This window comes from Bactrocera neohumeralis, chromosome 6 (genome assembly GCF_024586455.1).
Source record: "Bactrocera neohumeralis isolate Rockhampton chromosome 6, APGP_CSIRO_Bneo_wtdbg2-racon-allhic-juicebox.fasta_v2, whole genome shotgun sequence".
NCBI classification, from domain to species: Eukaryota; Metazoa; Arthropoda; class Insecta; order Diptera; family Tephritidae; genus Bactrocera; species Bactrocera neohumeralis.
The window spans coordinates 65,034,939-65,061,522 of record NC_065923.1 but is presented as its reverse complement, the minus strand read 5'-3'; the positions used below and the strand labels follow the sequence as shown (position 1 = coordinate 65,061,522).

At 32.3% G+C, this 26,584-nt stretch overlaps 1 protein-coding gene across 4 annotated transcripts in view; it reads right to left on the bottom strand.

The window, feature by feature from the left end:
• Nucleotides 1-24,306, bottom strand: part of LOC126761876 (uncharacterized) — a 37,880-nt gene extending 13,574 nt beyond the window's left edge. Inside the window, exons 1-3 of one of the 4 annotated variants that reach the window (XM_050478303.1) lie at nt 24,037-24,306; nt 23,400-23,566; nt 22,795-23,352 (exon numbers count right to left, since the gene is read on the bottom strand). In XM_050478303.1, coding sequence (XP_050334260.1) covers nt 22,795-22,984 — 190 coding nt within the window. In that variant the 5' untranslated portion in view covers nt 22,985-23,352; nt 23,400-23,566; nt 24,037-24,306. Of the gene's footprint in view, nt 1-22,794; nt 23,567-24,036 lie in introns of all 4 variants that reach the window. The other 3 variants (XM_050478304.1, XM_050478302.1, XM_050478308.1) reach the window with 3 other exon arrangements.
• Nucleotides 24,307-26,584: the final 2,278 nt, after the last annotated feature.

The following is a 26,584-nucleotide window of genomic DNA, read 5'->3' as shown; positions in this document are numbered from 1 at the left end:
TAGTTTGGCATTTTTTGCCAGTCATCTTGTCGTAAACGAAGTTTTCAGTTTTAGCTTTAAGCGGATGATATTTAGGTATTAGTCACTTTTATGACAAATTCTTTAAAATTATTCATTTTTTTCACAAATAAGCTGCCAATCGTTTGTTTCGGGAGTTTATTTTATTTATAGCAGAAGAGTCATTAAAAAATTCTTAAATGAAATTATTTATTTTATCTTAAAATTAATTTGAGCATCCTGATAAAATGTTGTACTTATATTCATTTTTTTATACGCTTGCAACCTGTTGCTACAGAGTATAATAATTTTGTTCAACTAACGATCGTATATTTCATATAAAACTAAAATATATAGATATAAGGTTATGTATATATATAAATTATCAGAATGACGAGACTATAACTTGAATAAAAATCGACTTTTAGGTGAAGTCACATATCTCGAGACCCGACCAACCGATTTCACCTAAGTTTGGTTGTGACATTCTTCTCACATTCTTAAGTCACTGTACGAAAATGAGTGAAATCGGACCACAACCTACTTCTCATCAAATTCCACTTGATTCTTTTGTTTTCCAGTCTACAAATCTAGAAGCAATAGATATAACGGGATAAAACTTTGCACTAATAATTCCTTTAAAGTACAAGTATGTCACCTTATGATCAAAAATTGTCCAGACCCAAGCAAAACTGTTCAAAACACTAGGCACCGAATATGTAGACCCCAGTGTATGTATATAGAATTTTGATCAAAAATATATGTAGGTCAATGTATGGGATATACAAGTAAAATTCAGTGAAATAGAATATCTGCGTATTAAGAATGCGTTGAATCGGTTCAATACCTCCCAGAGCGCTCATATACTTAACATAAAAAAATTTCGAACTTCCGGGTGACATTATATCGTATATATCGGCCAATATGCGAGTTATCTCAATGAAAATGATAAAAAGTGTTTAATGTTTAAATTTTATCATAATCTTAAAAATTTTTAATTTTTATTTGAGAAAATTTCTATTCATAATTTTAAAGCCATACTTCTCCTATTTTATAATTAATCAAGGTCACTTGATATTTGTATAAACAAAAAATATATAATTTATAAGAAAGAAATGTTATCAAAATATTTTGAAACAAATTCTCGAAAAATATATAAACAAATAACTAATTAGATGTGAGTCTAGAAAAAATTTGCATTTTTAAAACGAGTTCCAAATTGTTGTCAAATTTTTATTAAGAAGCACATTTTTGCGCAAAACTTTCCGTTACTTTTTTGACAGTAATAAGGTATAATAATAAATTTTAATTATTTCAATTGTCTAAGCTTATATAACAAATAAAAAAAATAATCAATATACACTTTTAAAATGGGTCTTACCTAATTTCATTACCTGAATAAATATGTGCAATCGATAATTATCGAAAGCGTAATGATACTGTGCACACATACAAGCATAAGTTTTAGCACACTCTCAAGCAAACGCAGTTATCTTTTTTAGCATATGCTAATTAAGTGGCCAATTTGAGAGAACATATGGTCAAACGAGTTATTTTGTATTTTTTTGTTTTGTCCCAAAAAGTATTTATAAAAGCATGCAGGTATGCGTAATCAAATGAAAGTGCAAATCGGTGAATCAGTGTTTGCAATTTTGACGCAATATATTATAAGCTAAAATATGTGAATTTTATTTTGTGGTTTTTTATTCTAAAAATAAATTTGTTTATGTTTAAACGGAAATCATTTTGCGTCACTTTGATTTTGAAAATTAATTAAGTAAATAATATGATTAATTTCCAAAAATGTATGCAAAATTAAAGACTTTGAGTTTGTTTTTGCAATGTTTAAGGTTAAGTTAGAATCAGAGAGATTTTAGGTTCGGTTAGAGAGAGAAAAAATTACGCATAATTATTATGGGTACTTTTTGTGTTATTTAGTTTTATTTCTATTTTTTAAGTTCTAACTAATCACACCAACCTAATTGTACTTCTTTATTCAAACTTTGAAACATATATTTTTTTCTTAAGTGTCAGACCCTTATTTACGACACTTCTAAACAATTTTCGCAAATGATTCAAGTGGCAAATATGTATATTGTTTTATTTTTCCCTTCTATGAAATTTTCTCGAAGAAATCGTATGACAATTAATAAGATCAAAAGATAAATCTAATATCAATTTCTCAAAATGTTAAACATAAACTGTCTAGAAGAATGTTTCACAGATATTTTTTAAAATTCCAATATATTAATCTCAAAATGTACTAAATTGTAATGTTGTCTCCGTTTCTACGCAATCTTTGAACAACTTTTTTACAACCTTCAGCTCTTATACATATATCTTCCAGCGATTGCCGCCGAAACCACATTGTGATCAACATTTTACAGCGAAAAGATGATTCTATAGCTAGATAGTGGAAGCATAGTAAACAGTGCTATCATCTGCACACCGTAATCCACAAACACACATTTTTGAAAAAAGCTTTTCGTAACCTAATATTCATTGTCGTTTATCCCCTCTTTGTATATACAAGGTCTGTCGCAAAAGAAACAGAACTTTTTAAATATAACTGTTTCTGGTGGCGCCACCAATTGGTGGGTATATAAAATAAAAAGTTTGATCTCTTGTTGACTTTTCGTAAAAATTTTAAGACAATTGATAACTACAATCGATGTTATCGAAAAAAGTGACAGCATTGTCTATTTTTTTTGACAAAAACTCCATTAATCACTCACCCTACCACCTGATCTGGCATCCACCTATTTGGGAAACTTCATTTGCACAAAGGACACTTTTTTTCAGAAAAAAAGACTATTTCCGAAAAATGACCTAAACACTATTCAAATTATCGGGCTTTATCGAAGCACAAGGAAACTCTTTGAATAAAAAATATATAAAATTTAAGTTATTAAGTTTGAGGGATGAGATAAGAGCTATTTTTATTTTTCCAGAATTAATCTATATTTACAATTTCCCACAAAATCGGCACTAGAAATCAGTAGTAAACTAACTACTTTATTTTATTTTGGGACAGACTAGAAATGAAATGGTGATTTTTAAGGAGACGAAAATATCGAGACTTTAAGCTTATAACTGAAAACTAAGGAAGGAGACACAACGTGAAAGCATTGACAATCATTTATGCTATAATTTATTCATTCTTGACATCTTCAGCTAATCTCAAACTAGTCGTTCTCTTATCAGTTTGTCAAACAAGGTCTTGGCGACTAAATTTGGACTTTGGAATTCAAGACTATATAATAATATTGCAGTTGATCTAGTAGCTGTAGATAATCGAGCCTTAATATAATGTCTTGTAGTATAACTTAGGTCAGCAATGATAATATCACCTGTTATTAAGTCAAAAATTACTCGAAAGGGTCTTTCTTAATTACACCGTTTTGGTATCACATTGTGGTAAATTAACACAAACAAAATCAGAGAAAGAGCAATAAATATAATCAGAAAAGATACAGTACAATATACATGATTGTCTAGAATCTAGACTCTAGCTAATGACCTGTGAGGTACAAAATAAATTCAGAGTGAGAGCTAGAGTTCTCTCGAGAAGTAGAACAATTTTATGACGTCACTCTAGGGAGTAGCGATATAAATTGCTTGCTGTACAGTTATTCGAAATTATTACTGTTTAGAGTTAACGCTCTCTCCTAGCAACAGCAAAAATATTCATATATGCATTTAATATCCCACATTTACTTCATAAAAGCACCCATGCTTGAAGTTCAAAAGCGCTAATAGCTCATAACAACCGCTCAAGATAACTGGTACCGATTTAGCACACCGCTCGTGACCATAAGACCAAACAACATAATAATATGTGAACTAAATTAACACTAAACACTTGGAGCGTGACAAAAATGCTAAAAGCCAATCTGTAGCAAATGATAAGTAAATCATGTCTGCTGCGCTAACTCTCTGTAACTTCAAGTGTATGTAAAAGAAAATAAAAATCAAAATTAAAAAAAGAAAATACAAAACAAAATACACTTTAAAAATGTGTTTGATTTCAATGAGCTTGGCACGGCTGCAATGCCTCTACCACAGACAATAGTCGCTCACCACCAGTCAAGGCCATGAGTTCAAAGACCAAACGGCAAACAAATTGCACATACACATACAACCGTAGCCATAAAAAATATAAAATAATGCTATGCAGTTAGCATTTTCGTTTAGAGTATGTCCACACAAGTATGTACATATGTCTTTATATATGCAGGTATGTGTGTGTGCAAAACAAAAATGCTAAAAATCGCTAAACCAAGAATGGTTATATGTAAATTAGCTAACGAAACTCCAACTTTGACTTTGAATTTTTCTTCACCTAAGCTAACAGGCATTTGCAGTAAATTTGTTTGTATGTATATTTGTTTAGGCATTTATTGAAGCTGTGCAAATAGGCAAATGTTATATGCATTTTAAATTCAAATACCAGTAGAATCATATGTGGGTAATTCCAGACATCAAGTGATATGTGATCAAGTGATTCAAAATAAAAATTCCATAAGTTTGAAAATTAAGTGGTAAAATTATATAACTTAATTTATTAACTTAAGACTTTAGGCAAAAAATTAATTTATGTAGTAAAATTAATATTCGTCTTTAAACATTTATAACTAACATTTTTATTTTAAAATTAACTTTATTAGTCCAAAATTTAATTGAAAGTCTTAATCCACAAATAACTGCAATTATTTAATTATTTTTAATTATATAATAAATTTAAGCTTTTTTTAATAAAAAAATATATAATAATAAATTAACTTAATTAATAAAAAATTTAGTTATAATTTTTATTAACATTTTATTATGTAATTAATTAATATTTTTAATTATGTAATTAATTTTTTAGTGACCTGCAAGTGGCACATACCGCTGCTGTAACGATAGCACCGATGATGCGGAAGGCATTTTCCACCCCCTCGCCCGCAAAACAAAAAAAAAATTATGTAATTAATTTAATAAATAAAAATAGTTTAACAAAAAAATATATACCTAATAATTAATTCCAACCAGAAATTTTACTTCAAAAATTAAGTAAATAAATTACCATTATGTAATTATAAGTTAAAAGTATTATTAAGTTAATGAAAATCGGTTAATTCTACCTAAATTACCAATTTAATTTAATTAATTACATTTCATTAATAATTTTACAACTTAGTATTTTTATTTGAAAGCTTCTAATTTAACCAATATTAGAAAATTGAAAATTGGTAAATACTTTAAACTAAAAAACTAATTTAATTATTAAATTAATAACAAAAATAATGTTAAAAAAAAATTAATTAATTAATTAAAATTAATATTTGTATTCAAAAGTTTGGTTAAAGACAATTGGTATTTTAAAGATTTAAAATAATTTTTAATTTCAAAAAATTAAACAATATTGTCAAAAATTTCATTTTATTATGCTTGTTAATTATACCTAAATTATTAAAATAATTAACTGTAATTTAAAATTAATTCGAGAACTAATTATTTTAATTGAAAGCTATTAATTAGCTAAAGAAAATTAAGTATGTAATTAACTTCATCAAAAATTAAATTAATAATTTAGTTTAAAAAAAATTAATTAATTAATTAAAATTAATGTTTGTATTTAAAACTTTGGTTAATGACAATTAATCCTTTAAGGAATTAAATGAATTTCTTACTAATTTTGGAATTATTTTTAGTTTTGTAATAAAGTTATCAAATTAAATTAATTCATTAATTGAAATATTTTCTTTCCAATTGAATTACTGAAATTATTTTATAATTAGAATTAATAATTGTACTTTTAAGTTAAGTTGAATATTCTTAACTTACAAATTTTTTAATTAATTACAGTAAGTAACAATTTTTTGAAATTAATGCTTATATAACTGTAATAATTAAATTTGTTTCGTATTTTTGTAAATTGCATAATTTAATAAAACTAAATAAAATTAAAATTATTAAATAAATGCTAAAAACAACTTTACTAATTAAAATTAAAATAATTTTAATTGCTTTGTTTTTTATTATTAACATAATTTACATAATTTTTGAGTATTAAATCACACTAAATTAAATTAATTTATAGAGAATAATTAAATAAAAAAATCAAAATCATAACTTAAATAATAATATTATAACTATTTTAGTTATTTATTTTATTTTATTATTAATTTTATTAACTATTTAAAATATTAAATATATAAAATTATTTTAATTTTATTAAGTGATAATTGTACTTAATAAATTAAAATAAATTTGTTTTAGTTATTAATAATGATTTGCTTATATTTAATTATTTTGTTTAAATTTATGAAATTTCAATTTACTTTCCGATACTAGCCCATATACTGCCTTGACGTAGATACATACCCTAACACTGCTTACGCATTACTATTTCAAATTAACACTTTCAGTTCCTGATCATTCCTAAAGTAATTAACGCAATCATGCATATATAATTAACAACAAACACTGGAAACTTTCATATAACAAAATATTTGCACTTCGTAGAGCTTAGTGACTTATCAAACAGTTACGATTGTCTAAATATTAGAACAACAAAAAGTGGAAAAACCGATGACTAATAAGTGCTTGGCTAATTGTAAAGTATTCGAGCTATAAAAATAATTTCATTATATATGTATATAAATATATTGATCATTAAACAAGGCTGATAATAAAAATATTCGCTTGGTATCACTTGAGTGCACTAAAGCTCATAAGTTCAAACCAATCCACTACAATATGGAAAATTATCACAGTCAGATTAACAAGCAGTTGTAACAAATATTTTTATTTGTTTCCTTAGACCGAAGAAGACTGCCCACCAAAGCTTATGAAGAGCGCATTGAGAACTATCAAATTGAACCTAATTCGATTCAGTACTTAAGCGTTTTAACCTCCAAAACAATATTAACGTTTCACAATGTGCATAGGTTAGGACTAATCTGTTTCCCTACCCAGTTGAATTCTATGAACTTTAAGCAATGTTTGCCTACCCTAAGTATTATGCCATTATACAAGTACATATATGATTTATACCAGTTGTTGGTTCGATGAGTTACTCTAAAAGATTAGTGAATCGAAAATAACTCTTGAGTAATAGCTCTACAGATAAAATTTTGAAATTGCATATAACCACAATTTTAAATCTCAATAATTTTTTCAATCAATTTTTCTTACAATTTTTTGCTTATTTTCCATTTTAATATTCTTCGAGCGGTCAGTTAACCGCATAATATAAAAAATCAGCAACAAACTGAGTGAAACTGAATGAACTACAAATGTCAAGTCAGCGAAACTAAGTTGCATGCATAGCAGAATCGTGTGCAATTAAAGTGTATTTATATAAAATTTGAACATCTGTATGGAAATATATACAGATACACGATTTTATAAAGTTTTTCTTTACTTTTTACACAAGTTGGTTATGAATGTAATATATTCCATTGCTGCCTTTGCACACTTTTGTTTAATTTATTTATTTTCCGTTTTTATTTTAATTTTGTTTTCTTACTCAATAGTTGATAGCAATCACAAGTCTCACCACTGACCTTTATTGAAGTTCGATTTCAATGAAAATTCAATGAAACTGAATGTTTAATTATTGTTTTTGTTGTTATTTGTAAATGTTTGTTGTAATATAACAGTATTGTTAGCAATATTGTTAACATAACAGTTGTTGAACAAACAAAAAACTGACAAATCGACAGTAATAATTTTTATTTCTGAGAAAATTTTCCGCCAGTAATAATAGCATGTACATTCATAGGTATATGTATATTGTACATATAGTCACCTAAAATGCATAATAACGTAACATCACTTTTCATTAGTTAACAGGCGAAGGAAAAAGGTTATAATAGAAACCACTCATATTGAAACAAAATTTTAGTTTTGGTTGTAAAATGGGTATATATTGGTTATATCTGACAGCGAAAGCTAAATATTTTGTGCTACATATATGTATGTAATATGTATATGATGTAACAATATGTGTAATCTATATTACTTTAAAGGTTATGTTTAACTTACTAAAATCAATATACAAAGTATAGGTTATTTAAAATTTTAATTTAGGGTCTGAACAAAAATATATTAATTCCCAATAGTATTAACGTAAATCTCCATTTTCAGATCCTATCTCTTCTAAAAAAACATGTTTGACAATCATTGCCAACGACAATCAGATTGTCATCCGAATTTTCTGTCAAAAGATTATATAATATTGAGTTAAGTCAAAGAAATTCACGGTAATACAAAACTATAGTAATACTTATATCGTGTATTGTTAACGATATTAAAGCTGTGTCATTTTCAGATTTAACTCACAATTTTTATCTCGCCTTTTTTGCTTCAATCATTACCTGCTGATCTCTAACAGTAAAGTTGTCACCCAAATTTTGATGTTCAAGACCAATTCTACTACGGATTATATGAAATGATCTATATTTGAAAAAAAAAGACGCCACTGAACAATACAGGTGCAAGAAAAAAAGTTCACCTTGTAGCCAAATCCGTCGCAGACATGTCATAGAATATATTACAGAAAAGCCGTAATATAAGGTTTAAACAAAATATTTAAATATTTTTGTATTAAATTTAAGGTATTTTTTTAACGTAGTTACAATGATCCGATTTAGGTCAAATATGCACTGTTTTGATCCATAATTTCACTATTGACAAAACCGATCACAAGATTCACAAGTTTCGTTTGAAGCGACTCTGTTAGCAATCGAATCATTCGCCATAGGCAGATACACGTAGAGATATCTTGGTTTCAGATCTGGATTGTGCACCTGAACCTCCCAACCAAGCTTCCAGAACTTCTGGGAACTCACTATCAATGTGTGTGTCCCGGCAGATAATTATTCTTCTAATTACCAAAGCTGTTCGCTTTTGGACAATTTTTTTTCTTCAGACAAATCAATCGTTGACATTGCATTCCTTCACGATTAACACCGGAACAAACGCTAACCAGCACAGAAAAAATACTGGAACATGAAAGTGAAACATTTCGAATCTAAATGCTGCGAAATTAATATCCTCAATAGCAACCAGAACCCATTTAGCTCCCACATAATTGCAATAAATTGTAGAAATGCTTAATATAACAATACTCTGTCAGAACTTAAACATAAAGCAGCAGTTTATTGGTGAACTAAAATATCACCCAACTCAAACGCAGATCCAGCACGAGATCCAGGTGCGGCAATAAAAGAGCTAAAACACTCCATCAACGATAGCAAAAAAATAAATGGGTGGAGCTATGCGAGGATACTAACTAACTTAACTGCTGGATCACAGTCTTCTCCACACACGGAAAAAGGGCTAGGGTCCAGAACAGACTCTAAGATTTCCGCAAATCCCACAGTTTACTCTCGAAGAGCTGCAACTAGCCACTGGCAAGTTCAAGGCCAACAAATCACCCGCCCGGACGGAATACCAACAAAAAACCCTGAAAATAATGCAATCAGAGCAACCGGCAGTACTATTGAACCTGTACAATGCCTGCCTTGAGGCCGGAATATTCCCTGAACCCTGGAAAAAGCAACGGAAGGTGCTAACCAGTAAGACAAAAGGAGATCCCAACTTGTCATCAGCATACTATCCATTATGCATGCTTGACACTGCGGGAAAGCTCTTTGAAAGGCTCCTTAAACAGACTTGAAGTGGCGATAAACGATGCTGGAGGACTCTCCCTTAGACAACATGGAGTTAGACCCGGCAGATCAACTCAAGAGCTATAAAGTACGTCATTGAAAATGTAGTAACAGAAAACTGCTGTGCTTTAGATCCCCTGTCACCATTTGCTTTACAACACGATCGGACTGGATGATTTCCATTACTTTAGCGATATTTTCGTCAATTGGCCTTTCAAAGGGTGGTTCATTAGCAGAATCATAAACACGGATCACATTTTCAGCTGTGTGACTTGCGTATTCGCGTTTATCGAAGAAAAGCTTTAAAATATAGTGTATTTTCTCTTTGTATTGCGCATTTTAGACGAGTTCTCATACGACACTGAGTAAATTAGTCACAAAGCTCCCTGAGAACTTTTTTTAATAAGAAATTTTAGCTTTCCAACACTGTATGGTGTAACCCGATCGCACTTATGCAATAAGAGATACGGATTTCTAAAGCGATTGTAATTTCTATTTACTAAATCTTAATATACTTACGAGATATTCGGCTTTTTAAGTAAGGCTGTATGGAATTTTCATAGATTACATACCATCTATGCAAATTCTATAAAGCCTTACTTAAAAAGGCGGATATCTCGATAAGTTTTAATGATAGCGATTTTGACCTTGGATCTTTTTTGTAGCAAATACAATTTCCTACAAGTTTGTTGTGTACATTTTTTCTATAGCTCTTGTTATTTACGAGATATATACAAAAAAAAATGCGAATTTCGTGGAAAAATCAGGTTTAGGGCCTCGCTACTACCTCGCCGGTGTGAGTTACTAATTTGTTGTACTGGCCACTTTTGTAGAGTGAACAATTCTGAGAAATATGCGTCTAAAGTCAAAGCGATACCACAAAACACCTCTGATCTGTAGGAATTTAAAAATAAAAAATCACGATTGCAGTGTATTTTCTACGGAAAATTTTTAAATGTCTTGGTTCAGTTCTTAATGTTAATACATATTAAGGGCTAAAATTTTCAGGGAATTTTTTTAGTGTATTTCCAAGCAAATTTCATGACGGGATTGAAAAAAATTAATAATTCAAAAAAAAAAAAAACGCCCTAATATATATACTTAAATAGTATATTAAAAAAGTCAATGAGAAATATTACACAACTTGTATTTTAAAGAACAACCATCTGAAAAAAACCTTTAAAAACGTGTGAATATGTTTAAAGAGACAATGCAATTAAAGCAAAAGAGGCGCTTAAGTGAAGTTTTCGTATGAGTGATTTTCAAAAAATTTCGCTTTTTCATTCATTTAATTTACACACTTCAGCAATAATAAACAAAAAAGTGCATTCAATAATAACAAATAAATTTGCAAATCAAAACATGAAAAATTTGGGTAAGCTTTTGCAAAAACCTGCCATTTCTTGCTACATCAAATTACAGACCTTAACCCATTAACGCCACGCCGCCAGCGTATACAACATGCAAATATCGAATTTGTGCCGTCACATTAATTTATACAGTTGTCTTGTTGTAGCTGGCATTAGGTTTAAATTAGTTTTGTAAGCATAACCGTCAATTTCTATATGTTGCGCTGTCATGCGCACAACCACATCCACGTTTCGTGATTACAGTATATCAGCTTAAAGCAGCGCTGCCGCGAACGGTGTTGTATTGAGGTATTGATTACCGCATTTTATATTGCTTTGTGTCCGTCGCACATTCGCCGTTGCGCAGACGACTCGTTTTTGGCGGCGCAGCTAACGTGCGCATGCGCAAACCGATTTTTTCTCAGTAATACTTTGTATTTGCCTGTGCGTTTGTAGATTTTTTGTGTTTGCCGCAACCCATTTTCGCATAAGCCACATAACTAACTGATAGCTCGCCTGCATATTCCATTTATTTTGTATTTTTATTTTGTTTGCTTGTTTGTTTTTTTTTTCAATTTTGCTTTAGCTTCTTTTACTACACTTTTAAGCCTTTCGAAAATATGTATTTGATTACACATTCGTAACCAAATTTGATTACATAATTTACCGGTTGCACCTTTACTTTGAAATTTCTTGTGCTATTCGTGCGGATATGCAGTTATATGCCAGCAATTAGGTAACGGGTGGGACGCATGTAAGTTAAAGTAATTTTCAGCAAATATAAAAAATTAAAAATATTTTCTCAAAAAAAAAATTATTTAAATATTTAAAATATCAAAGTACCAATTTTTTTTAGAATTCATAAACTTTTCGAAAAATTAGCCGCTAATGAGTTAAAATACAGTTAATTCGGTTTTTTCTCATATGCACCACCCTGTATTTGTTTATTTTTGCCACACACTTTTTGCTTTAACGGCACTTTTTTGGCAGTCTATCACGCAGCATGTGCTTAGTTATAATTTTCTGCAAATTTGTTAGGTTATTAAGAAATTTAAATGCGCTTAATCATATATACATATGTATATACACAGATATTTGCCGCTATAAACTGTTTAAAGCCAGTTTTCAATCATATAATTGAAAAAGTAATTAAAAAGTATTTCTTAAAACTAACAGAAGTTAATTGAGAAATATTTCTTAAAACTATCAAAAGTTAAGCTTGCGTCAGAATGCCAACAAATTGCAAAGGCAATAACGGTTTCAATGTACATTAATTGATTTAAAATACGAGTTTTAACTAAAAGTAATCACACCCAATTCAAGTAAGACTATTTCTAGAGCAAAAGTAATTAAAACACAAGGTTGATTCATAAGATTGCCTAAAAACAAGAAAACACTTTAAAATCGGTTGCACAAAAGCTCTAATAATAAGCTTGTTTTCCAAGAACTTGGTTTTGATAGAACAGTTTTATGGCAGCAATAAGCTATAGTACACTTATCTTAAATAATAATCCATGCCAAATTTTGGAGAGATATCTTATCAAATAAAAAGGTTTTCCACACAAGAACTTGATTTTTATCGTTCTCTCGCATGGCAGTTATATCCTAAGTTGTACGTTAATATAATATTTTTTTTGTGATTATAACATTGTCTTGTACAAAATTCTACGCCAGATTTTGGGAAGATATGGCATATTCTTTACTGGCGTAGACACCGCTTACGCAATTATAGCCAATATGGTGTATAGTCAGACAAAAATGATTATCGTGCAAGGCCTTATTTTGTTCTTTAAGTTTGTATGGTAGCTATATGCTATAATGATATTTTGTGAAGATACTGCCATAGTAGTCCGATCTGAACAGTTTGTTTAGAGATTATATCATTGCCTTTGAATTGTGTTCAATTTCGTGAAAACAGATTATCAAATGAAAAGTTTTTCCCACTCAACTCATCCCGATAAAGCTGAATTTTTTAAGAAAGAATACCGTTAACAGATCTCTTTAGACATGTTTGATCAAATCCGCTTTTACCGTATTACCTCAGATTCTTTAAATCATTTGCGATTGCTAAGTTTTGTTCAATACAAATCTTCTAATTACTATTTTACATATCGTTTTGATTCCATTCCATCAACGTATCTCGACTTTTCCGAATGGATCAAGTGAACATCCAACCTTTGACAATTTGTAAACAATTTCTGTACTATTTACTTTTCGCTAATCTTTTGAAACTCGCAGTAAAGGTTGAGAGATGGTTGTATTGCTTTAATGAAATTTTATAAAAAGCGACAGTCGTATACTCAAACCAGTGTAGTTTGGGTTCCATCGAAATAATTTACAGCTTCTCAAGTACGGCTCTCGTTTAAGTTAAGAATGTACATGGCTAAATGACACCCAAACGTCTACCACGGAGTAACAAAAGTCCACAATCTCATATTGAGATACCATCTATGAAAAGAAGGAAGCGCAAATGTAAGACCACTTCAAAGTAGTGTTGACCAAGCGCAATACGAAACGGTTTGGGTCTACCGAGCAGGAGGGGTCGCCTTCTCTCGACGAATCTGTTTCGAAGCAGACAAAGCTTTCAGTTCTGGGATTCATAACGTTTGGTATACATATTTACAGGCAATCACCTAAGCAAAGTGGTCACAGAGCTCCATTAACATAAATTATTACAATCTCATTTGTCGACGAAAAAAAATTACAACACTTATCTTCCGGGCTTATAACAGAGCTGGTAACAGTCACTCGACGATTAAAAATTTTTAAATATTTTTCCTCGAAAATATTGAAACGATCACACTGGCCCGACTATGCCGAATCATCGACGGGCTGTTAGCCAAATTTTTTAATTTATAACAAAAAGTTTAGCCCAACTACTTCAAGTATTGTCCCAAACGATTCTATTGATAACGTCAAGCGTCGGGCAGGAATTCGAGTCAAATTGGGAAGGAATAGCGTGGAGTAGTTTGTATAGCTTCAAAAACGTATATTTCAGAGGGGTTTACTAAGTTATAGCGTCGCTTTGTCAAGTATATTGAGCTAAAAAAAGCTATGTTGGAGAAAAATTGCCAGAAAGTTTCTGTTTTTATTGGTTAAGTTCTTATCGGACCACACTCGTTTACATATTTGGTATATAGTAAAACTCATTTTCCACAAATTTTTTAACTGATCATGTCTACTTACATACATATTTATTTTAACTACAGACTATTTTCCGACACATTCCATTTAATATGCAAAATTATCGCAATAAAAAAACACCATTCGCCCCTAATAGCTTTTTATATGCCATGGCCAATGGAGAAAGGCCAAGAGGTGAAACATTTTTACGCTTCATTGCCTCATTTTTCCGACAAAACTTCATTTCCAAAACGGCTCATATGCTTGTCGGCTTTGTTTTGCCTTGTTTATTAGTTCAAAAATTTGGTGACCCCTAAACTTTCACTATTAACAAGCGCATGAAATAAGTGGTGAAGAAAATAAGAGGGAGACAAAAATGTGAAAATATTACGTGAGTTCCCAAAGGCGAAGTTAAAGTCGTACAACAATAATTCCAGCGCATCCGCAGCAGCACAACGAAGCACAAGTGCAACCGTAACCAACAAGCGCTTGTACTACTTCACCTCCTTGGTGTCACGAAATGTTCGCAAAATGCTCTGCGTACAATGATTACAGTTAAACCAAAACCACCATCAACCAACAATGGTTGTTGCAAGCAAATCAGAGTAGGAGGGTGCTTGAGCTTGAGCGCCGAAGTTACCAGCGGTATAACACTACGCCCTACTGTGTCGCATGCACTGGCGAAATTTTCACATGCACCAGCTTTTTTAGAGTGCCTGCTTTTGATCTTCTTCTCAGTGGCACTTTCTGTTTGCCTCGCTTTGGACTTTTAATACAAATCAAGACAATTTGGAATTTTTAAGATGTCGTGTGATGGGAGCATTGTTAATTACCACAAAATAAAACAAACATTAACTTTGGTTTTTGCTAGTAAACAGTAAACGATTTCTCACGATCTTTTAACAACTCGTATGTTTAACCGATACTTATGAAAAACATAGGAAATCTACCTGGAAAGAAATGTTTTATATGAAAAATAGTGTAGAAGAGTTTGAGAAAAGCTAGAAGCTTACTTTGAAAGCAGGCTCCCAAAATGTTGCTCATAGATCATTAGGATCACGGAAAAAAGGGTACACAGATTTTTCCACCCAGCTTTCTTAAAAACTATTATATTTAATGTATGAATGTCGTATAAATATACGAATAAAAGTCACCCAATCACCCAGCCAAACAGGTATAATCGCTTCCAATATCAGATAGTTTAAACCAACAGCTGGAATATCGAATTTGCTACCTTATATCTATGCTAAAGAGATTTCTGAAACGAAGTCTCTATTTACTTCTTCTGTATTTACTTTCGGTGGGTCGTAAGAAATCAGCCAACAGGAAATATATAATATGACATCTATTGAAGCACAAATCGACTAAGATTTAATAAAGACATTATGAGAGACCTTCTCATTCAAACGGTTAAAATCTGGAAATTCTCAGAAGTAATGCTCAATGCAAGTCTTGCCAATTGGGCTTTAATGTTTTGAAGCCATTGAAAGCTCGGGTATAGTATTATGGATACTAAAACACGTCAGTCTTTTCATCAACTTCTCCAGCTGTAGTACTGAAGACCCAAAAGACTTGATTATTTCTTGAAGTAATCTCCTATATTTCGATTTATTTTAACGTTATGCGATTTTTTGTCGATTGCCGAATTACTAATTAGCTGATGAACTTCCTGAAAGTAAGACCGTCACTATTTGCCTGACTTAAATTTGGATCCTCTTGTCTTTCAAAAATCTTATTTTATCGATCATCTAACCGAGGCTTATTGAGTTCATAATACTTTCGAACCCGATCATTTAAATGAGTGGTCGAATATCAGAAATGCCCTCAGCAAAGACTTTGCAAACAGATATACCAATTTTATTCCAGTTCAGTTTCCTACTATCTTTCAAAACTTCTCACATCAGCGACTATCACTTTCTTGCTCTTCTTCAGATTTCCTGATGGGTAACAACAATCTAAAACCGCGCTTGCGTTTTAACTGTCATTTGATTTTATTACTTTTTTGAACTTGATTGAATATTGCGTGTTTTACTGTTGCACACATCAGGTTGAATTACCGCTTTTACGCAAAGTTGTTTTTCCAGTTTTTGTTGGTTTCGTGTGTACATAATTGACATTTGATTCCTAGCATTATCACATCATTCAACCGTTAAATTTCGATTTCATTTCGATTTGTTTCATAGTCTGCCGATATTATGTGTCGTATTAAAGCTTTCTTTTTTGCATTCAGTAACAGTTGTTATTTCATTGATTTTACGCTTCAACGATTAGTAATAGGCTCTACTTGAAATCAAGCGCGCTAACGGTATATGGTATTGTTTTAAGCCTCTTGTACGAAACGTATTTAATGTTGAGGAAAGGATTTTAGACCGGTGTGATCTTTTTGATAGGTAGAAATATTAATGGGATTAGATTAAATGTCGTATAGACAAGATCAATATTAAAACCGTTTTGGAAGGAATCCCACACGAACATATGGTCCGGTCTATTTATGAATCATATTGCTACCAAATAAATGTAAAATATTATTTTATAAGGAAAGAAATTCCAAGTTTAGATCTTCACTGAGCATAGGTTTAATATATAGTATGCTATAAACAAAAAGGGGTAAATTTTATTGTAGATTTACGAGTTCGTGGTAATTTAGAGAAAGTACTCTCTTTCTGTCGAATGGATCGCACTTAAGCTACCATTAAACATATTTTTTTGTGTATTTTAAATTTTGTGGTCGGTAAGATCTCAATGGAGTCATGTGTAGAAGTTAACGCAAGTGAGGAAAGTTCTCTGAGCGCCATTCACTTGGGAATCGTCAGAAACGATTCTTTTACGTATGACTCAAGCAGCTTCCGACTTCCGGTCTTAGACCATGTATCCTCTGACGAGCCACAGAACATTAGTTTGAGCTAAAGTGAGAAGGCAAAACATCTCCTCCATAGAGTTGTGCGTTGGGATCGCATTAGGGAATCCGCCACATGAAACATAACACTACCAATTAAAAGAAGAAAACAGCCTCGAACGAGAGACGTCCCCCCCTTTTGATAACGATCACTGCAGACGTATTAAGAATTAGGATTTGAAAGCATACACCCGAAGTGCCGCTGCAAAGCTGGTTAATGTCCGCGTAAGTTGAAAGGCTGGCATCACCTCCATCCAAGAAATGCGATGGACGGAACAAAGACTGGACGAGTAGGTTCTTGTGGCATTTACAGTGATCACATAAAGAAGCGCAAACTCCGTGTAAGATTCGTGGTGGCAGAGAGACTCCGTCGCCGAGTACTGGCATTCACTCCGGTGGATGAACGTCTAGCCACAATCGGCATCAAAAAAAGGTTCTTCAACATATCGCTGATTTGCGCCCACGCCCAGACGAAATAGAAGGAAGATGTGACCAAAGATGACTTCTATGAGCGCTTTGAGCGCACTTATAAGAGCTGCCTCCGCCACGATGCCAAAATCGTGCTTGGCGACTTTAACGCCGGGGTGGGCAAAGAAGGTATCCTTTTGCACTACAGTCGGTAAATTCAGCCTCCACGAGAAAACATCCCCAAATGGGTTGAGCCTGATCGACTTCGCCGGGGCCCGAAATATGGTTATCTGTAGTATTAGATTCCAGCACAAGAAAATACATCAAGCTACCTGGATGTCTACGAATCAAAAAACCACCAACCAGATCGATCATGTTGTGATAGACGGAAGACACGTCTCCAGTGTTCTGGACTTGCGTACGCTCCGAGGTCCTAACATCGACTCGGACCACTATCTTGTTGCAGCCAAGATTCGCACGCGCCTCTGGGCAGCAAAAAACGCACGTCAACAAACACAAAGGTTCGACGTCGAGAAGCTGCAATCACAACAGACAGCCGAATCAGCCGATGCCGATTACTAAAGCCAATTATACGTATATTAAAAAAATATTGGACCTAGAATGCATTGTAATTGCTTCTGGCTCCTGTTTTTTCAAAAAATTTTTTGAAAAACATTTTTACCCTGAAACGATTAGACCTAGAATGCACTGCAATTGCCCTAACACATATTCAAGAAGAGCTTCAAGAATATATTTACGTTGCTTTTTGACTACTGATCTTCCCATATCAGTACTTTGTATTTGAAAATGTTAAATATTTGTTTCTGACCACTGATCTCCCCTCAATCAGTACTCAGTATCAGTGTATTTGAAAATGTTAAATATTTGTTTCCCTCTTGTGTTTTTTTATTTGAAGGATAATATTTCTACCAAGGTATTTCTAACTTTTTCGGTCATTTGTCTAATAAATTATTCTTCGTTCAGAAAATTAGAATACAGGTCATATATGATCTTTTACTTTGGCATATTTTTATGGCATCATAACCCTATTTGCATAGTTTTTGATGGCAAATCAGGTAATATTTCATCTCTTTTGTTTACGATTTTTGCCCAAAAATAAACTCACGTATATTTGGCGCACTTTAAGGTCAGATTATCGCAAAAAAAACGTTGGCTTAAAAAAATACGAAACGTGACGAATTGCCAAAAACGGAAAACCAAACTACAGCAACTAAACCTCATTGCAGCTTTTAGCGCAAAATTTGTGAATTGTGGGCGACCAAGCAGACAAATTCAGTAATTATTATGCGTGGAAAATTAGTTTACCTAAAATTTTGCACAAAAAATGTTTTTTTAGTTTATTTTTGTCTTTAGCTGCAAAATATTTGTTTGAGATTTTATCTTTTTTGCTTCGTTTTTCATTTCCTTTTTTAATGTACCTATAAGGTCTATTTTTATGCAATTTTTTTCTTTTTTCTTTGGGTATTGTGTGGGTGTTTGGATTTGCTTTTTGATGTTTGTTATTTATTTTTCGTATTTTAATTGTCGCGGCGTCGGAAACTTCCATGCCGGCAAGCGATGAAGGTCAACTCTCGTGAGACGTGACATTGAAATGAGGAATATGGCACAGCAGTAACAGTTTATAGATTTGTATCTGTATACAAAAGTGCGTTTGTTATTTTCATTATTTACTTATTGGCATATATATTTTTATTTTAACGCGCTTTTTTGTTATTGTTTCTAAGGCTAATTACTCAAAATGAAGTGAAGTGGGTTAACTGATTTATCACTGATCACTTTGTAATGGCTTATATGAGCACATAAAGGTACATATTGTTGTACATAGTTGAGTGCATAACCGTTAACTTTGATATTTTATGACTGACAAGGAAATTTGAATGTGTTAAACGTTTAAATAGAGAACATTTAAATTAAGAATATACATATTTTTTTAAGAGATTATTTGGAAAAAAATCCAAAATATCCTTAGGACTAAAAGAAATCCCGAAGCTCTTGTTTAACTGAGTTTATCGTAAAGTAAAATCAGCATTTACACATAATTTTATTATAACCTACTTTTTCTTATAAAACATTCGAATGTTCGCGCAAACTTTAAAATAAATCAACAGGTTTCCTTTCAAAAAATTGCATATCATATTCTACGAAATTCGGAAATGTAGCTATAATGAATAAAATCCCGTTATAATAAACACCAAGTTAAACAGGAAAACCTTATGAATATTTTATTATAACAAATAGTGTCACTAAACTCTATTAGCTGCCTTCGAGAAGAGGCGCACTTCTCTACTAAAAGTAATGCAAGTTCTACTACCGATTAATACTACAAACATACATATGACTACCTCTGATAGTTTCTACTTGTATATCTTAGCAATGCGCATAAATTTCCATAAACAAAACTAGCATAAGAAAGCGAACTATTATAAATGTGCTGCCATATGAATGATTGTTTTGGAAATACCAAAACAGACGTCAAATGAATGAAGTAGAGATTGCAAACAGCTGATCTAAGATGTACTATATATAGAAATATGCATATTATATCTGGAAACCTAGCACCTGAAATAATTATTGAATAATTGCATGATTTGAGGTTTCTTAAGTATATGAGTTCTACAGAGATTGGTTTTGCTCCAAACATAGGATCTGATGAAAAGGTTATTGACCTATAAAGACCTTAGATTGGATTGAATTTTCATACAATTTTAACTAGAAATACAGCAAAGGTTTAAGTACATGACGATCATGGAAAATGTTCTGTTAAACTCTATCAAGTGAAGTATCAAGACTTCAAAAACAAGCAAACAACACTAAAATTCTAACAACACAATAGATATTATGCACAAAAAATCCAACAAAGGCAAAAATCTGCGAAGATATATAGCGCCGAGTTCTATAAAGTATAAAATAACTTCCGAGTGAGTTCAAGAAGTGACATGCTGATATAGTCACGTTATACAAGATCTGTCGCAAAAGAAACAGGACTGTTAAAAAAACAACAAAAAATTAATATTTTTCAAAAGTTATATTTGTTTATTCAAAGTAGTTTCCTGGTGCTTCGATACAGCGTTTAGCCCGGTCAATTAGCATTTCAAATGAGTGTTTAAAGTCATTTTTCGGAATGCTTTTGAGAATATCAGTCGTCGCCTTTGGATAGTTGAAATGTCCTGAAACCAGTGTCCTTTCATGGGCAAATGAAGTTTTTCAAATAGGTAAAATTCACAGGGTGCCAGATCAGGTGAGTAGGGTGAGTGATTATTGGTTAATATGAAGTTTTTTGTCAAAAAATCAGTGACAAGCGTCGACTGATGACACGGCGCGTTATCGTGCAACAGACGCCAGGAATTGTAGTCGAGCACGACGAATGCGTGACAAAAGATGCTTCATAACACCAAGGTAAAACACAGCATTAATCGTTTGGCCAGGTGGGACGAACTCTCGGTGTACAATACCCTCGGAATCGTAAAAACAAATCAGCATTGTCTTTATTTTTGACTTCTGAAGACGACCGACTTCTGATCGTCACAGAGGTCCTCACGACCTTCTTGGAATCACTTAAACCACTCATGCACATTACTACGGGATAGGCACTGATCACCATAAACTTTTTCATCATTTGAAATGTTTCAGTAAACGTTTTCCCAAGTTTAAAACAAAATTTAATATTTGCTCTTTGTTCAAAATGCATTTTACGACCGATGACCAAAAGCTGCTATCACTTTTTGATCGATAACATCGATTGTAGTTATCCAATTGTCTTAAAATTTTTACGAAATGTCAACAAGAGATCAACCTTTTTATTTCATATACCCACCAATAGGTGGCGCCACCAGAAACAGTTATATTTAAAAAGTTCTGTTTCTTTTGCGACAGACCTTGTACTATATATGTATATATTATCTCTCTCCGACTCTTAATTAGTTTCGTTCTGGTTTAATTCCGTATGAAGTAACGAAAAATTGTCGCTCTGAGAGCTTGGTTTTGAGTTTCTTATCCATCTACCTTATTTTCCGAGTTTGCCGATAAGTGATTACTCTCTCGCCTGCCTATGAAATGATTTTTTTGACACAAATCATGTCTCAAGAGAAGCTTGTGAAAAACAACTGATTCAGTTTTTTGCTAAGGACGAGGGATTCTTTTAGAGCGGTTATTCGATGCATATTTAAAATTAATCGGATCATTCTATCTAGGAGGCATAGGTTGTCGATTGGGACTCGGAACGAAATAGATGTTAATGTGCAAATCGAATTCCATCATAGTTTCCCTTTTTACTCATATAATTTACACGAAGTTTTAGATAAGGTCTCCGCAAAATCACTGAGTTTAACTATGCTGACTGTATCGCACCAGAATTTCAATAGCAAAGCATAAAAAATATTCATACTTTGGATGAAAACTTTATAAAAAATAGTCACACTTTGGATGAAAACTTCATAAAATAACTGAAAAGGTTAGTTCAAATATTTGCAAAGAAACCTATAGTAAGAAGTTTCGAAGACAAGCGAGCGGCACAGTTACTTCAAATGATCTGATGTAATCTTTAATTATGGGAAAAGCTAAAAATAAAAATTATGGTGAGGACTGGATATTCGAAGTATATCACCGTCAGGCACAATTACTCGCATGAAATGTAGTGAAAGCTCTATTAAATGGACGCTTTATTAAACGGACTCTCTATTAAGCCGGCATCTCCATTAACCGTGCACATTGATCTGCCCCAACATTTTTTTATGTTTATTAAGGACAATCTATTAAACAAACAACTCTATTAACCGGACAGAAAGGTTGCTCCCGCCAGTGCCCGCTTGTGTTATGGTAGATCTCACTGTATTACATATTGCCGCTTTAGAAAACAGAGAACCAATCTTTAAGATACCATGATATCAGCGATGCGGATTACGAACTTTTAACTCGCAAATTTAGTAGATATTTGTTTAAAAAAATAGGGAAAAACATGAAAACACTAAAATTTGCAATTGCAAATATGCAAGACCATTTGCACCAGATTGGGAATTGCCCTACTATCTTAGGAAGCACCCTTTAACAAGCATTGCCGTTATGTCTTAACTGACTCTATAACGATAATTTTTTTATGGATAAAAATTTTAAGCTGCCTTGCCACAAGTTTTTACTTTTATCTAATTGTTCCAAAAAAGTTAAAGTTTTTCTTCCGAAAAAGATACTTGTTTTTCAAATCCCCTTCAGCAGTTGCGCAGGTGCACTAAATAAACAACAGTACCAAATACATAAATAATGCATATTCGATTACTTTAACTGTAATTTAATTCACACACGCACACCCGACGACACGAAACCAAACCAAAGTCGACTCACTCACCTTCGCCAATTTCAATATCCGCGTCGCTCTGCTGGAATTTGCCCGGTCCGGTGGTGGCGGCCGCCGCTGCCGCCGCCTGATTTGTATCCGATTGTACGCCGCGTACACTGCCATAACCGTAAAAATCGCCGAACAACATCAAGGCTAACGCGGTGAAGATCATGATACGAAAACGCCAAGCGACATCCATATTTGTGCGCGGTGTTATTGTTGTTGTTGTGCTTGTTGTGCTGGTGGGCTAGGGTGAATGTATGCAACGAATTTGTTGCACTTGCTGCAACAACAGTGCGCTTTAACTGTGTTGCAATTGAGATTTTTTCACACCAAACACTTTTATGAATTGTTTGCAAATTAAATGTAAAAAGAAATTAAAAATGTTTTCGCTCAATTTTCTTTTCACTGCTAATTTTTCCTATTGCAATTTTAGGTTAATTGCGGTTTTTCTGCTTCTTCTTCTTCTCTCTTTTTTTAACGACTTTGTGGAGCGACTGTATGCGCTGGTGTTTCTAGTATGCGGCACGATCACTCACGTGGTGGGTTAATGAATTCGATGAACCGCTAAGGTAGATATATAACTATGTATATTGATTTGTATATATATGTACATGTAGTGAACAGACGTTGTGGACTTGCATGCGACGTAAAAATCGTAATATGAATACCCTTCTTTATGGTGTTGTTCTTTTTATATGACTTTTTTAATTTTTATAATTTATTGTTTAATTTTATTTTTAGAAATTTATAGTTTATGCACCAAAGACGAAAGTTTTATCTGTAATATTTTTAATTTTTATGACAAATATCTAATTCACACTTTAAATTTGTTGCAGTTTTATTGTTCAGTGATTTTTATTAAACTTTAGTTTGTATTATTTATTAGCTGATAGCCGTAGAAATTAACGCTTGTAAGACAAAAAAATTTCGTTAAGAAAAAATTTATTTGCAACTTAATTTTTCGCTTTTCTAAATTTATTTTTATAAAAAAAAAATAATTTGTTTTTCTTTTTTTTAATTTTAGTATTTAAATTTATTATTATTTTTTTTTTAATTATTTTTAATATTTGCCTATATTATATTACTTTTTTTTCTATTTTTTAAATTATTTTCAATATTTTCCTCCACATATCTGTTTTTTCTTTATATTTTTCTAATAAAATATTAGCTGCAAGTTCACTTTTTTTATTTACAATTTTATATAAAAATTTATATGTTAATTATTTTTTTTTTTTTATTTATATTTACTTTCGTCTAAAATTATATTTTTCTTGCAAAATTATATTCGCAAACTACTTTTTCGGTTTTTCTTTTTATTATTTCAATATAATATTTAACAACGTTTTATTTCCATTAATTTTCATTTCTTTTCTACGTTTTAACAATTCATTTCAATTTGTTCGTCGACAAATCTCTTCAAACACAGCCTGAACGTCCAACAAGCGCGCTGTTAATTTTCAAACTAAGCTTAAAATCAGCCAAAACGTTACATTAAAAGTTGCTGGTGCTGCCAACGCTTGGCGCTTTGTGTTTTTTGGTAGTCCGAGCGTACATATTTTGCGTTAAACAGTAGCGCAAACAAAAACTTCACGAGATACAGCATAGAGCAAGCATATAAATAAATGAATAATTTTTACAGCCACTCAGCGCGCTCAGCGCTCTGACCAGTTCGACCAGGTAAGCGTACAGGTGATCAAGCGCGTTTGGAAAACAGCTGTTTCCATAGCGCTCAGCTGGCTTCACTCTCTCCCAAGCATATCAACAATGCGCTCACGTGCGCACTCTCTCGCTCTCTCTTCAAGTTGTTGAGACTTACTCAAATCACATTCATGCTTGCCTTCTTGTTCGCCCATTTATGGCCAGTTTATTATATCATCGCCGCTTCAGCGTCTGCTTCTTGCTACAAATGAAACGGCTTGTAGTTTTTCGTACGGCACCTTAGAAAATACTTTGTGGTGTATATGTAGCGCTGCCGGTGTCGTGGGTACCGGCGTAGGCGCACCATATAAAAACCGCGCTACCATAAAAAATGGAAAATGTTCACCGGCCATATGACAAGACTCACAAAGCGAGCGCGCCTTACCTGTCTACCAGAGGCAAAGCTCGTACTTACTCATATAGTTACATACTTTCACACCTTCTAATGTGTATGTATGTATGGTTTGTTCATAAGTATGCGCACTTCTGGCAATTCTCGCACTGCAGTTGGAGCATTTATACGATAAGCACGCGACGCACACAAAAAATCACACACATAATGTGAGAAGTGAATTTCAACAAAAAAATGTTCACTTACTACAGTTATATAGGGTGGTCCATATACATAGCTAGACACTGAAAACTCCAGAAAGCGAAGATTTCACTACTTTGACAGATCACGTGGAGATCAGAAGTCTCGAATATGTTTATGTTGTACGAAATAGTGCCGAAGAGAGAAAAAAATCGGTACAGATTCAGAGTTTTGGCAGCGTTGGTCTATATATTTTTTGAAAATACTCGAGAAGTCCCAAATGCTCCTTTTTTTAATCTTACTCACTGATCTTGGCGATCTTTAATTGTAATCGTTTAGTTCGTCATGCTTCGCGATTCCTAATACTATCGATTGTTGAAAAGATAAGTTCGGTTATAGAGTTATCAGCCGTCTCCGCAATGCTAATGTACCTTTACCCTCGCTGAATTATGTGTATGACAAGCACTGTCAAACGTAGAACAAACAGATCCAATGAAAGTTAGCTAGATCATAAAGAAATATTTTGTTTTTGGCAATTCCCACAACAGTCTGTTCTACGTTATCTTATAAAAGAGATCTTTGTTTTTCTATAAAATGATGTTGCGTCAGACGAGGAATGACATCTTAAGCATAATATCAAATCTGACAAAAATGCAGAAAACATTACTTCAGGTCTTTTATTTTTTTATATGGCAACCACTTTATGACCAACCCTGTCCTCAGCTACATATCTTAAAAAAATTTTAAATGTGCGATTGCAGCCCTACATTTCTGCGCATAACCAACGGACGCTGCTTGCATTTCCTCACGCACTTGCTCTATTTACATCTCTTTTTTATTTGCAAATGCATTGTTGTTTGGCTTTTCAAAAGATTTCCCATGCTTTGCGGTTAGACAAACACTTTCAGTTAATTTATGCATTCAGCGCGGGAAAAGTTGCAATTTATCTCATTGTTGAAGGCGCTTTCCATGATATTAACAAATAGGTTTTTAAATATTTTTATGTCTGATTTTTATTTCCAAATTAATTAAAAGTAGATCTCTAATTTTTCAAAGCCTGAGAATAGTTTTAAATGAAATATGTTAAGGAATTTCGGAAATTGTTATGAAAACTATTTAACAATGAAGAAAAGAGAGATGTATGTACAAAATAGAATACGAAAAACTTTTTAAGCTTAAATAATTTAAGACTTATAGTATTTTTTTTTTTTTTTTTTTTTTTTTTTGCCTTCCGCATCATCGGTGCTATAATTTAAGACTAAAAACCCCTCTCTAGTATAGTACAGTATATGAGAGATAGTATGGTATAGCAAGACTTTAGTATGTAGGTCTGCAAATGACAATACCTGGAATAAGCTTCGATATAAGTTTCTGGTAACGTGATTCTGGTATATACCTACTTTAGGTATAACAAGATATCGGCACCAGTGTTTTTTGAAGAATGAAACAGATATATATGTACTGATCTCCACGAATATAAACCTTAAACCAAATTAGCTCTGAGAGCCGAAGTCTCAATCAACGAACTTCGAAGACTTAGCAAGTAGATATGTACATAAATTAAAT